Raw genomic sequence first — 13,377 nt, 5'->3', positions numbered from 1 at the left:
TACAACTTCGCTATAATTAAATAAAGCATAAAACAAAGTAAGCAATACAATAGAAGAAAGAGGGAAACTGATTAGAAGACAACATGATATAATCACTAGTGACTGAGTCGATGTAATTGTTAAATACTGATAGTTAAATCCCGATTCTATTGCCGAATAGCGGATTAGCTGCATAAAGTTTATTCATACCCCCTCTTCCTGTTCTTCTATTTGTAGCATAATTACGAGCAATTTTCTATTAAAATTTTCTCCATGAATGCATTTCTTCCTAAAGCAGATACCCATCTCCTGTTTAATAGTCGATTAAACAAACAATTTGTCTGTTCTGTTACTTCGGCACAAGTTTCAATCTGTGGATTTTCTCAGTTTTCTTCTTGTGTAATATGAATTAATTTTCCTTGGAAAATCCTCCGTGAAGTCATTTTGTTGTTTAAGCATATATTATACTCGAGCTTTGTCGTATTCAATTAAACAAACGATTAGACATCCCTGACTTCTCTTTATACTAAATTTCCTGTTTTCTATCAGAACTTCTTATTTTAAGCAATGTAAAATATATCTAAACCCGTAAACATAAAGTAAATTTAATGAAAGTGTAGTATTTCAATGTTTTAAATGTTTTAAAACCATCCTATTGCTATTTGTGAGAAAAATGTTAATTAAGGAAATTAGATAAATATATTGCTTTTTTTTTTTTTTTTTTTTTTTTTTTTAGAAACTGGAGCAGGACAGACCCTCCTGGCAATTCTGCCGTATGGTCTTTTCAGAGCGTATACGAATTGGAAAACAACTAAAGCCAAATTTGCAATCCGATTATAATTGCATCGCATTTTAGTGTTAAAACATAACATATAACAACGAGCAGCATGATGAAACATTGTACTTAATCAACATAATTTAGAATAATGAAAATAACAAGTGAGGACACAGTTTAAAACTATTAAGTTCAACACTCAAATGTGAATGCTTTCAGAAAAAAGTATTTACATCAAGAATATCAACATTAGTATTCAATTTGACATATAAGATTCATTGACCCTGCTTTAAGTTGTCACTGCGAGTGAGGTACGGTGACATATTACGTCAACTCGAACTGAGAACTTGAACTTTGTCAAATGGAACATTTTCGTGATCAGAACCTGTCTGACTTGATTGTTTGAAGTGGCAAGGTCTCGGTTTCAATGGGTCTTCTTAAAGATGCTCTTCAGTTGATGAAAACAAGTCATTCATTAATCGCTTATTTTGACTATTTGAGAGCTTTAGTGATCGATACTTAATAAAACGTGTGATGAAGGAGACAATTGGGAGGTAAGTAAAAGCCATGTTTTCTTAACCATGAAGCAAAAACAATGCAATTATGCATGTCAAACGAAAAAGAAGCAATTCTATAGAATAATATATAAACAATAAATTTAAATAATAATTTTTTTTTTCCAAATGACACAAAATCTTACCATTTAGAACTAGTTTGTTTACGTTACTTAAATTTGTATTTAAATAAATTACAAACTTTATAAATAAAAATAATATAAACCGTAATTAAGAAAATATTTATTTCTGCTATTCTTGAAACTTAAAAGTCTTTAAATTAACATTCAAGATCTCGTTTGATAATGATTATAGATTTATTTAAATTTAATTATTTTATCACTTAAATTGTTTAAACCAAATATGAAACTATTGAAGAAAAATATATTGCTAAGATTATGTGTTTAATGTTATTTATTTCTTCTTAAAGTTGTTTATTGAATATTTTTTTAATTTAGATACCAGTGGATGCGTCTTCTAGTTGTTCTCTTACCAGCAGCTTCTGGGGCGAGGTGAGTATTTTACAAATTTATCATTGCAGCATTCAGTTACTGTCTATAAAAACCATTTTTCATGCTGAGCTAGTTAAATCTTTGGTTATAGAGTATCCTATTTTTTGATCAGGTATTTCAATCCAGGCTCAAATTCCAGCAACGCGCTGACTGTATTGCGTTTCTGTGGTTTTTCGAATGAGCACTATAAATACGAGCCACTTTTCTTTAAAATCATCCTACACGAAGAGCTTCTTCATTTAAACTAATAGCCCTCCTTTGCTTAGCTATAATCAACTAAACGTCAAACGTTATTAACCTTTGTTTACATCTTTGATTAAGTAGACGAATGATATAAATGTTCATGACACTTATTAGAAATTTTTATTAACAGGTAGGTATTGTGTTTAAGCGATTCTTTCGTATAATGTCCGAATCCATCTATCATTTAGCCATCTCGTCACGGAAAGCAATGCGCAGGATGTAATACAGAAAGCTACTGTATTCCACCTGCAAGAATAAGGGATAGACAATTATAATACATTCATGCCTTCTTCAGGTTTCGAACCTGCTTCCACCAGTATTGCAGTCGGTTTCGCTAACCCTCAACAGATCAGGGATCAGGGGGCTAGTCTGGACGAAATAAAAGTAATATTATGTGGGAAACAACAACCAGAAAATCAAAATCCTTAAAATACATATTCAGAAAAGGTGTCTAGAGGGAATTCTGGCTCGAACTAAATTTAAGTTGGGAAATTAGCATATGTTTGTAAGCGTATGCATTGTAAATGTTTGAAAACGTAATTTTCAAACTCAAATAGAGATAAACATTGAAAGCACTGACAATTCCCCCTCCCTCCCAATGACGGGCACTTGCCTATAACAGCATTGGCCACTCCTAAGGCCAGATCTGGTGGCCATTTTATTGTGGAGGCACCTAATAGGCGGCCACTGTTACCTCCTATGAAGGGACAGACAATCTTACATCCATGCCTTCTCCAGGATTCGAACCCGCGCCCTTCGGTATCGCAGATTAACTACTATACTGTCTGGGAGGCACTGACAAAAATTAATATACATTTTTCAAAACACTTCGCTATAACTGCACATATCTTTTGTTCCTTAAAGTAATAAAGCTAATACTGAACGAATTCAAGTTATTAAATACAGCTTGATACAATTCATTCAGTATTAAACGTTTTTGATTTCAATTTATCTGTAATACGGTACAAATCTGAATCCAAAATAAATTTTCCTGACCTAGTAGATGATAAAAAGCGATCTAGTATTAACCAACAATGCCTCGAAACTGAAACAAGTAGTGATGAAATGTAAATTTCATCAATGACGTATGAAATGTAAATTTCATCAATGGTAAGTTCTTCTAAAAATTCTGATTTGCTTTTATGTACTTGTGTTTAGAAAACAATGAGAACGGCTTCGATCTTATGAAAGAAATGCCATATTAGCAAACTAGCGCTCTGAGAAGCATTTGCGTTCCATTTCATTTAAAATGAATATAACTTTTTTTTGGGGTTGTTTTTGTTGTTGTTGTCTCTCTCCGCGTCTTTGTATATTATTTATATATCATAACTTAGTGTAGGAAACATAAAAAATCTGCAATGCTCTTGCCGACACTCAATCTCCAGACGTCCCGATGCTAGCAGGGCATGCTTTCAAATTACACTACGAATACACTCGGTAAGAAGAAAGAAAAATCTTACAACCTTTTTTAAACACGAATTTTTTCATGAACATTCAACTCAAATTGAACTTCTTTTACACATTAAAAAAAATGAATGACGTATGCGTGCTCTACAACATCTACGGTAATTGCCTAGTTACATTTTAAATAATTCTATTTTGAGCAGTACGTATACTTTATTTCATAAGCTGATCGATAATAGGAAAATCAGCTCATTTATTGCAGATATGCAAAATTTTGGTTTCATTATTTTCAAATAACTTTTTAGTTCTTAATTTTAGATTTCATTGCTCTTAGAAAATTACTTGTTTCTTTCACTTTCATTTAAAGCAATAATATGATTCGCTAGTCTGAGAGGTTCATTGCAACATATGCAGATCTGTACTGCTTCAACAGAAATTAAAACCATAGGCACATTTTGGTCTGTGTTCAGTTAACATGCAATGAAATTCTCTTAAATGCATACAGTATATATAAAGATAGGCTTTTATGATGGAAATAACTTATAAAAGCGAGATGCCAAAAAGCAGGTTGAATAAAAAGCCAAAAAGCAGGTTGATGAGAATAAAAAGACAACGAATACATGTTTAATGAAAATAATTTCAAGCAAAATCAATGAATTTTGTCAACATGTGGCAAGGTCATCTATATTAAACTTGTAAAAATCAGTGTCTCTGGTGCACTGCACGATAAATTGATGTGCCCTTTTCTTGGACAAAAAGGGGGGGGGCTCAAAAGATAGAGAAATGGTATTTTTTAAAAGTCTCCATTTTTTCTTCTTCAACCTCAAACCCAACGGGAATATAATTTAAAAAAATACTTTGTCAAATGAACATTCAAGGTCATTGCTCTCTTCTAATGCCAGCGTTGTCGATAATAAAAAAAAAATGTTAAACTTTTTTGCTTTAACTCGCCTAATACCTTTGCATTGGAAATCACTGAACTGAATTTTTTTCTATTCTGATTACTGAAAAGAGGAAATGCGGATTGTTTTCGGGAAATTATACCGAAAGTTATTAAACATATGTCAAATTTTCTGGGAGTAAAAAATTCTTGGACAAAAGTGCAAATTTTCTGCACAAACAAATGTCTTGCACGGAGAAAGTAAAAAAATGGAATAAGATCTGGAATCTATGTAGTGTTCTTAGGATTGGCCTCTACAGACTTCCAAATACAATTGCTATAAGCGTTTCAACGAAACGTTTTCACAAGAAAACTTATTTATTCTCGTGTAGGGATAAAAATTCTTGAATTCCATCACTTTATCTTAAGATTACTTCACACCAGTCACCCTTTTCCATGCTTTTATAAGATTTTGCGTTTACTTGTAATATTACTGAGTTTATGCATCAGCATTCCTTTGTAAGTCGTCCCAATTCTGAATTCGGTAAAGCAGTCGCAATATAAAACAATGAAAATCTTCTCGATCTGCGCTTGATGCTCAAGCAAGCAACACTATGATGGTAAAAAATCGAAACGTTCTCAATCAGGACTAATGGAAGTCTTTTTTGATCTGCATATCGTAATTAAATTCTGTTTACTCACACAATAAAAATGCAGTAAAGTAAATGCTTCCGTATATTTTAAAAATCAAATTTATTAGCAACTCAAAACTATCATGAAACTTGCATGTCTTCTTGCAAGACATTTTTCATGGACTTCATATAAACTCGAAAACGCATTCAAATACATCAATCCAGATGCTCACGCAGACAACGACGCCCTACGTTCTCTCTTAGATCAACAGGAACCGCTCTCCTACATCAAAATAACTTGTCTATGTTGCAGAGGCACAGGCGCCAACAAAACCACGGAGAAGACATTTAATTCAAAATGATTGTAATTATATCGTCAAATTTTTTCGTAGAGTTTAATTCATAAAATTTTTTTAAGTTAATTATTGTACATATGCGTAAATTATTTCCACTGTCGTATTTGCATTAGTGACTGAAACAAATATGACAAATATTTGCGTTTCGCTTTTGCAAGCTTTACTGATAAATATGCTCTGATTCCTTTATTTCTAAGCCAATTTTGTGCTCAGGGCTCTATTTATGCACAAATTTTTATTTTCGTCCAATCCAGTATGACATGCGAAAATCTGAAACTTATGGTCCCTTGAAAAACAGTTCAACCGGATGTAATTTAAACCAAATTTTTAAAAAAATCTGTACTGTATAACATTTTTTCTGTTTTCCAGTTTCTCTTTTCAGTTTTTGTTAAAATATTTTCAGCGAATTAAATTTTTAATGGTCAAATTTTGTAAAATATTCCTATACTTGTTTCCCACTGGATCCATAATTTTATCAATTATGCCTAAATTATAAAATATCGTGATATCAAATTACAAAATCATTCATTAATAGCAAATAATTGTTGTGTTTAAAATGATTTAGTGCTGATACAGAAAAACAGTTTTTGTGAAATTAGAAACAATAAGTAAGCAATAATGAAGCATACATGAGAAATTAACAACAAAAAATGTAAAAATTACTCAAATTAAAACTTGTGGTAAATTATATAAATGGTAAAACTGTATTAAATATTTGCATTGTTAACCATATGGTGTAGTTACAAAGGTATTTATTTTTCGTTTTTATTTTTCATTTTCCTACATCTGAATTAAAAAGTGTAACCTAATGTAGCATAAATTGTGTATTGAACATTTTAAAAGATTTAACGTTTCTTCTATGTCCATCAGCTCCTTGCTGTCTTTAAGTAAATATTAATATGTAATTTTAATATGTCTTAATAATATGGCTTTAAGGAACTTTTTTTGCCATTATGAGAATTTCAACTTCCCTCCTCCCAGTTCGAAGACTCAGTTTTGGTTCTATAATACACTAGCGTGCAAAACTTAAGCAACTTTAAAAAATCAACTGGAAGCCATGAAATTCATACGACAGAGGCACAATGTAGTAAAGATGAGGAAAGTATAGTAGAAAAAACTTTCATAGGATACATACACTACGAAAATAATAGAAAAAGGTTTCATTGACAGAACCACGTTGGTACAAAAGGCTAAGAGGAAAAACAAGAAATCAAAGTGTCTTGGTTAGAGATATGACATTCCCTAGTATCGTCCTAGTATCATTATGAAGTCGTCTGGCCATAGTAAAGCGAAGCACCTGTCGTCCGGTTGCCGTCATAGAGCTGTAATATACTAGAGAGAGAAACGGCAACCCTGAAGGGGAACAGGAATACGAACCACGTGACATTTGGTACATTTCCCAGATCGTATTTCCCGCGAATCTTCCTTACCATTACAGTTCTATGGAGAATTTGTGAGAAGCAAGTGTTTTGCGTGTAAGCGCATTGTTTCGGACTTCAAAAATGATACTTTCGTGCTCCGCATATGGATGTAATTCCAGATATGTGAAAGATGGAGGAGTAACATTTCACAACTGAGCTTTTTCTAATGTTTTAAAACCTAATTTTATAAAATGTAGAGGTTTTTTTATCCACTCTAGTTACCTTTTTCTAATAAAAAATAGATTTTCTAATTTTATATAATATATGCATACTTGAAATAACATTTAAATAAAAGTATCTTAATATATATGTATGTTTCTAATAACTGTTTTCTGAAAAAAATGTTAAAATTTTAGTAATACAATATAATTTTAATTAGTCTAGTATTCTGCTTTGGCGACATTTTTTATACGCCAACAAACTGCTTTGAATGCGTTTGTTTATATATTATTTGCGTTTGCTCATGCGGACATGTGCGAAGTAGTAATGTATGTATTTAATACTTGGTAATGTTGATGTAACGCTGTGTAAGAACTGCATAAAATTATGTTTTTTTTAGGGGGGGGACATGAATGACTTTATTTATATCCTTTTCTTGCATCCAAATATAACAAATTTGTTTACCTTCAATCACGTATTTCCTTTCTTATATCATGTTTCTGGCATTTATTCAAATATTAATAATTTGTTAAGTATTAAGAAAATAGCAATTATATAGCAGTTAAATTTCAAAACTTTAATAATTTTAAGTTTCTTTTTAAAAATAATGAACATTATTTAAATTTTACCTTCTAAAATTATTTAAAATAAGTGCGACTACATTGCACTAGCTAGCAAATATATATATATATATATTTTTACTAGCAATATATATATATGTATATATATATATTGCTAGTAAAAGGAATATATATATATATATTTGCTAGTAAAAGGAAGTCTTAATTTACCACCTTTTTGTTTCATAATTTAATTATTTACCACTCTCTCTCTTCCTTTTAGCTTATATCTGCTATATTGACCATTCATTTTTAGTTCATTTTATTTAATATCTTTCTCACTTTGATTTGCCTACTCTGTAGTTCTCTGTAATACACCGTATTAACACTAAATTTCCTTTTCGTATTAACATTAAATTTCCTTTTCGTATTAATATTAACTTTCCTTTTTGTACTATTTTCTGTTTTCACTCATTCTTCTTATGTTATCTATTTTTTTTTTATTTTTTATTCTGTCCTGAGTACTAAAAAGCCTTCTTTTTTATTTATTTATTTTACTTATTTATTTTTTAGTTTGCTATTAGTTTATTATTTATTATTTAGTTATTAGTTTATTATTTAGTTTGTTCTCTCCAGTTTTTTTAATTTTATTTTAAATTCGGTAGACGCCGATGGACATATTGCAAAATATTATTCTTCAGCATGAAAATTAGTTAAATTTTAAAAATTAAAATTTAAAATAAAGTTAAATTTTAAAATAAAGTGTTCAATTTTAGGGAAATTATTAATTTTGGCTGGTGTTTATCGATCTAACCTCTTCTGCAAATTCAACGGCAGCTTCTGCGAAATGACGTCTTTCCAAGTTCGCATTTCGAACCGAGAGAAAAGAGAGAAAAAAATCGCCAGCCATGGCGATAGTACGCCAAAGTCTGGATTCAGTTCCATTTCATGCCCAAACTCCTGCAGCTCATTCCTGTGCCACTTTTTCACCCGGTTTTGAATGGCGATGATCCGTCTAGTATATAACAGGTCTATGGTTGCCGTATGCAACTATTGAGCAATATTGCCTGCTGTCTGGTTTCGATTCCTTTTCGCCTGCAGGGCTATATATCGGTTAGCAGTCACAGTTGTTTTTCTTGGCTGACCACCACCAACCTTTGTTACATCTGTAACTGTCACTTGGAAAGCTTTTCAAGTTCGTAAAACAGCACTTTTATCAATTCCATTCCACACTCCTGGGCAACAGATGTTAAACTACGTCCTTGTCAATCACTCTACCACGTGACAAGGTGTACTGATGTTTTCTTGCAATCATACTTCACGTACAATCTCGCTTGCAGAAGAAGCCTGGAAATGCGCCTTTCTTCTTTTTCATTTGCCTTGTACTCCGCGCCAGGGTCGAATTAAGACTTTTAGAGGCCCTAAGAACTTAAAATATTTTAGTACCACCTTATGCATCCATGCCAGGTTTTCTCCTGTTTTTCCTCTTTCCGCTTTAGCTTTGCTGCATTATATATTCCATGGTAAAACTGATAGTGAATATCTTTCTCGTTCCACCTTTCCCAAGACATTAAGTACCTTTCTTTGGTACCCGTTTTTTCTTGATGTCTTAAACACGTTCTTAATTTCTTTAATGGTTAATTTGTAGAGTTTCGCATAGTTTGAATGACTATTAATTTTAGTTTCGTTTCTTTTCTGAACTTCTCATTTCCTCGCCAGGATGCAAATTAAGCTAAGAGAGTATTTAAACAGACGAAACGGGAAGGTTAGACAGAGCGTGATTTCGCTATCGCTAGTCAGCGTACGTAGCTATTCTGTCCTCCAGCTGTTGATCTTAATTGCGGCTACGCTTTCTGGCTGTTTATTAAATCTATCACCGGTTTAGATTCTTGAGTCAGCCTGTTAGCTTTATGTAAATTGTGTAATCTAGCTCACTATTTACCATTTTGATTTTATTGTTAAATTATCCTTAAGTGCCTCACCGCAAGTAGTCGGTGTTATTGTGAGCACGCAGAACGTGACTTTTTGTTAAATAGTTTGAGAAGAAAAAAAAAAAAAAAAACATTTAAACCCTTCATCTGTGTTGTTATTATTCACGACTGTGCGAGAAGTCGCCAAGCTTCCTGCTAAGATCAAATCACTTTCATGGTAGTGAAATCTTACAAGTTCAGGTCTGCTGCACGCGCTGACTCCTCGCGTTTTGCTTATTCTGATGAACCCTCTGACGTGGTGGTGCTGATATTTGCAAACACAAGACCTTTCTGCTGAGTTGGCTTTTCAGGATACTGATCGCAAAACGTTCTTATGAATAAATTCATGGTTGTGTATTGAGAAAGGATTTGTTATTTATGTAGCGATCTCAAGAGAGTCACTGAACGCTCTCAAATTTGAAAGAGTCGAAATTCTTGAACTTAGCGCACGCGAGAGTTTTCGCGCTATTTGTAGAGAATTCGATTCGCATGAAACCAACCCAGGACGCCTATTGTACGATCACTGGATCCATCTACTACTTGAGCGAACAATATTGATTAAAAAGAAAACCGGTATGGACAGCCGTCTTCGACTTAACGGAGAAAGCCATTCTGTGGTTTTCAGTTGGTGTGCGGGTGGGTCCATTTGATTTTATTGAAAGGGGACAAGGCTTTAAGGAGCTTTAGACCAATCGCAGTGCAGACCAGTAACGAAATTTATAGCGCGCGCTGGCTGAAGTTCTAGGAATATTCTCTCATTATTTCACTAACTCACACGCTTCATTTATAGTCGAAAAAAATGTCACAAAACAGTAGTATGAACAAAACGCAGCAGAATATGCTGCTGTGTTATGTGAAGGAAAATCCCGTTTTTTAAGGGGAAAGTTAACGCAAGAATTTAGGGCTAAGAAATAAAGATACCATGAAAGCAAAGGTAAATAGATAAGAATAAATGAATTAAGCTTACTTAAAATCATTTTAGAAATAAACAATTTTACTAATTTAAATTTATAATGTTATTTGCATTGCAATCTAATAGCAAACTAAGATTTTTTTTTCATGCTTACATTAAAAGTGTGTTTTCACGCAATTTATTTTGCAGTTAATATTAGAAAAATATTTCTTTAAGTAAAAAATTAGAAAGAAAATATTTCTTTCTTAATGCTTTTTCCTTTCTTTTATTTTCTGTTTCTACGAAAATTATTTCTTTCAGGAAAAGAAATAAAATTTATTCGTTATTACAAGTATGGCCGATTGCTGCTGCATTCAGCTATCACACATGCATCAAAATGTTGTATTTTAAATAATTTATTCTATAATTAACATGAAAGAAAATAATTTTTTCAATATAAAATATGCAATCAAATTTAAATAATCTATTCTGTATGTGTAATTAATTCGTATTGCAATTTTTGTCATACATGTTATACATGTACTTTTTTTAAATATTAGATTGCTGTTATTTTAATTTATTATATATATATATATAAGAACTTTTTTTTTAAATATGCTTACTTCTCAAAAGATTTTATTCTGTGAAAATAAAAGATAGTAATATTATTTTCACACTGGAAGTACTAAAGTAAAAATAATCCATGTAGGTCTCCTGCAGTTGAAGAAGTCCTTGTCAAACCAGCGTATTAACACTTTAACACGTTACATAGAAAACTGTAATAATAATCAATATCTCTTTTATAATATAAAAATAAGAACTCTGCTATGAACAGTAAATTTTTTTTTTTTTTTTTTTTAGTTTGCAAAGAAGCAGTGACATTTTAATGCTAAAATAGGTTAACAAAAGTAATATTTCATGAACCTCAGTCTTACAGCATTGTTGCTTTATAGCATAATAGAATAATAATACAGTATAATTCTGCTAATAAGCCCACCAGCGGCTTGGCGGTAGAGTTGCAGGTAGAAATTCTAAAATTATTTGTTCAAACCGAACTAGAGTTTAGGGAGATTACACGATGGATGCGTCAGGCCGACATCCAACTCAAGACTTTTGATCTAAAGCAAGTTAGGCCTATCAAAATTGTTATCAGAGGCCTACCTAAAGAAACTGAACTCGAGGACGTCAAAAATGAAGTGGAATCCTGGGCTTTCCAAGTGCATAGGTGCGCTCGGTTGACTAAACTGCGCGCTAGACACCCTATGCCACTTGTTTACATACAAGTCCGACCTCATCCCTTCATAGACCAACTGTACAGCGTCACCGATATGTGGGACGCTGAGGTCAAATTTGAGGCTTACAGAACCCGTAAAGGCCCTACTCAGTGCTTTAGGTGCCAAGGATTTTTTCATTCCTCTGAAACTTTCACCCTTAACATCCGTTGTTTGAGATGCGCTGGCCCGCACTGGGCAAAAGATTGCACATTAAGTGCCGATCAACCTGCTTGCTGTTGCAACTGTTTAGGTAGTCACCCAGTCCTTTAAATCTGGTCCTCGTTACTCAAGTAGCAACAAAAAGAGCACAAAAAAGACTCCTCCTAGGGCAGCTGCTCCTTCAGGCCCCCCAGGGCACTACAAAAACCCCAGCAAAAGTTGCACAACCAGCCACTGTGACTGCACCTAAAAGCACAAGCTCGCTGTCTTATGCAGCGACCCTAGATAAAGGACCTACAGAGCCCCGACCCAAGAATCAGGGACCAAATCCGGCGGCTATGGCGAATGTGCCTCAAATAGCTCCCCTGGCTACTTAAGTAGAAAGTGCAGACTCCGAGGATGTTTTCTTCTCTACTTTAAAATGCCTCATTGAAATCTCCCGCGATCCTGCGGTAGTAGGCATATTCTACTGCAAGCCTTCCAAAGGGCCCTGCCAAAGCTTAGGCAGGCAGACGCTTTTACCAGGGCCTTCCTAATTTATGAAAGCTATGTTATGCTTTCAAATTAGGATTTCTCGGCTATTTGAGACCCGTGTCTTAAGTTTTTCAGAGCTGTAACCTTTTACAACGGCCTTAAATTCAACTGTTTAAGACAAAGTTCAGTTACCAACAGGCCACTTAGCATGTGTACATGGAATGCAAACGGCGTCATCAATAAGATCGATGAGATCAAAGACTTTATTGTAGAGCACGATCTTGGCGTGTTATTAGTCCAAGAGACTCACCTTACCCCAGGGAGAACTCCCAAAATTGGGAATTATGACATGTACTCGACTGATAAGGTGTCATTAGCCAGGGTTGCAAGTGGTGGCACCTGTATCTACGTGAAGCGTTCGATTAGGCATCACATGATATCTCCCCGACTTAAGTATTTTGGAAGCGACAATTGTCAAAATTTTCCTCCAAAATTCTCCCCCACTAACAGTCATCTCGGCGTACCTGCCTCCACAATCAGCTGCACGTGGAAGAGGTACTTTTCCTGTTAGTGATTTTGATAAACTTTTATCAATATCAAATCATCTAATTATTGCTGGTGATCTTATAAGGTATTTCTCCCACTTTCCTAGCGTCCTTCGTGGTGTAGTGGTTCTGCACGCTGGGCCGGTATTCCAGAGGTCCATGGTTCGATTCCCGGCGAAGGCGGTTGCTAATTTTTCATCTCTCCGGCTTCCAAAAATTCCTAATGTCTCTACAATCTAAATTCACTTCATACCGCATGGTTTTGCCCTAACAAGAACAAGTATGGCATTAGTCTAAATTCATGGTATCAGCGAAACCATGTACAGATCATAGCTCCTGCCCTTCCGACTTACTACCCTGTTAGAGGGTCCCCTGCAGTTCTTGATCTGGCTGCCTTTTATAATGTCAATTTTAGGCACGAAATAAAAGTGATTCAAAACCTTGACTCTGATCACTGTCCAGTTTTGATCACTCTAGATATCCAAAATCATTACTCAAAATTACAGGAGCAAGTCTCTACAAATTGGGACGACTTTAGATTTACCTTGGAACGTACTGCTACCCCCTATCAAAATTTCCAGCAATTCG

At 33.8% G+C, this 13,377-nt stretch overlaps 1 protein-coding gene across 1 annotated transcript in view; it reads left to right on the top strand.

The window, feature by feature from the left end:
* Positions 1-1,162: 1,162 nt before the first annotated feature.
* The window catches only part of LOC118179682 (UPF0462 protein C4orf33 homolog), a 132,777-nt gene continuing 120,562 nt past the window's right edge, over positions 1,163-13,377 (top strand). Inside the window, exons 1-2 of the mRNA XM_085808014.1 lie at positions 1,163-1,308; positions 1,767-1,820. Coding sequence (XP_085664140.1) covers positions 1,289-1,308; positions 1,767-1,820 — 74 coding nt within the window. The 5' untranslated portion in view covers positions 1,163-1,288. The remainder of the gene's footprint in view (positions 1,309-1,766; positions 1,821-13,377) is intronic.

This window comes from Stegodyphus dumicola, chromosome X1 (assembly GCF_044657685.1).
Source record: "Stegodyphus dumicola isolate Sdum_Otavi_A_Nest chromosome X1, ASM4465768v1".
NCBI classification, from domain to species: domain Eukaryota; kingdom Metazoa; phylum Arthropoda; class Arachnida; order Araneae; family Eresidae; genus Stegodyphus; species Stegodyphus dumicola.
The sequence above is the reverse complement of the archived record's forward strand: the minus strand, read 5'-3'. Positions and strand labels throughout refer to the sequence as shown.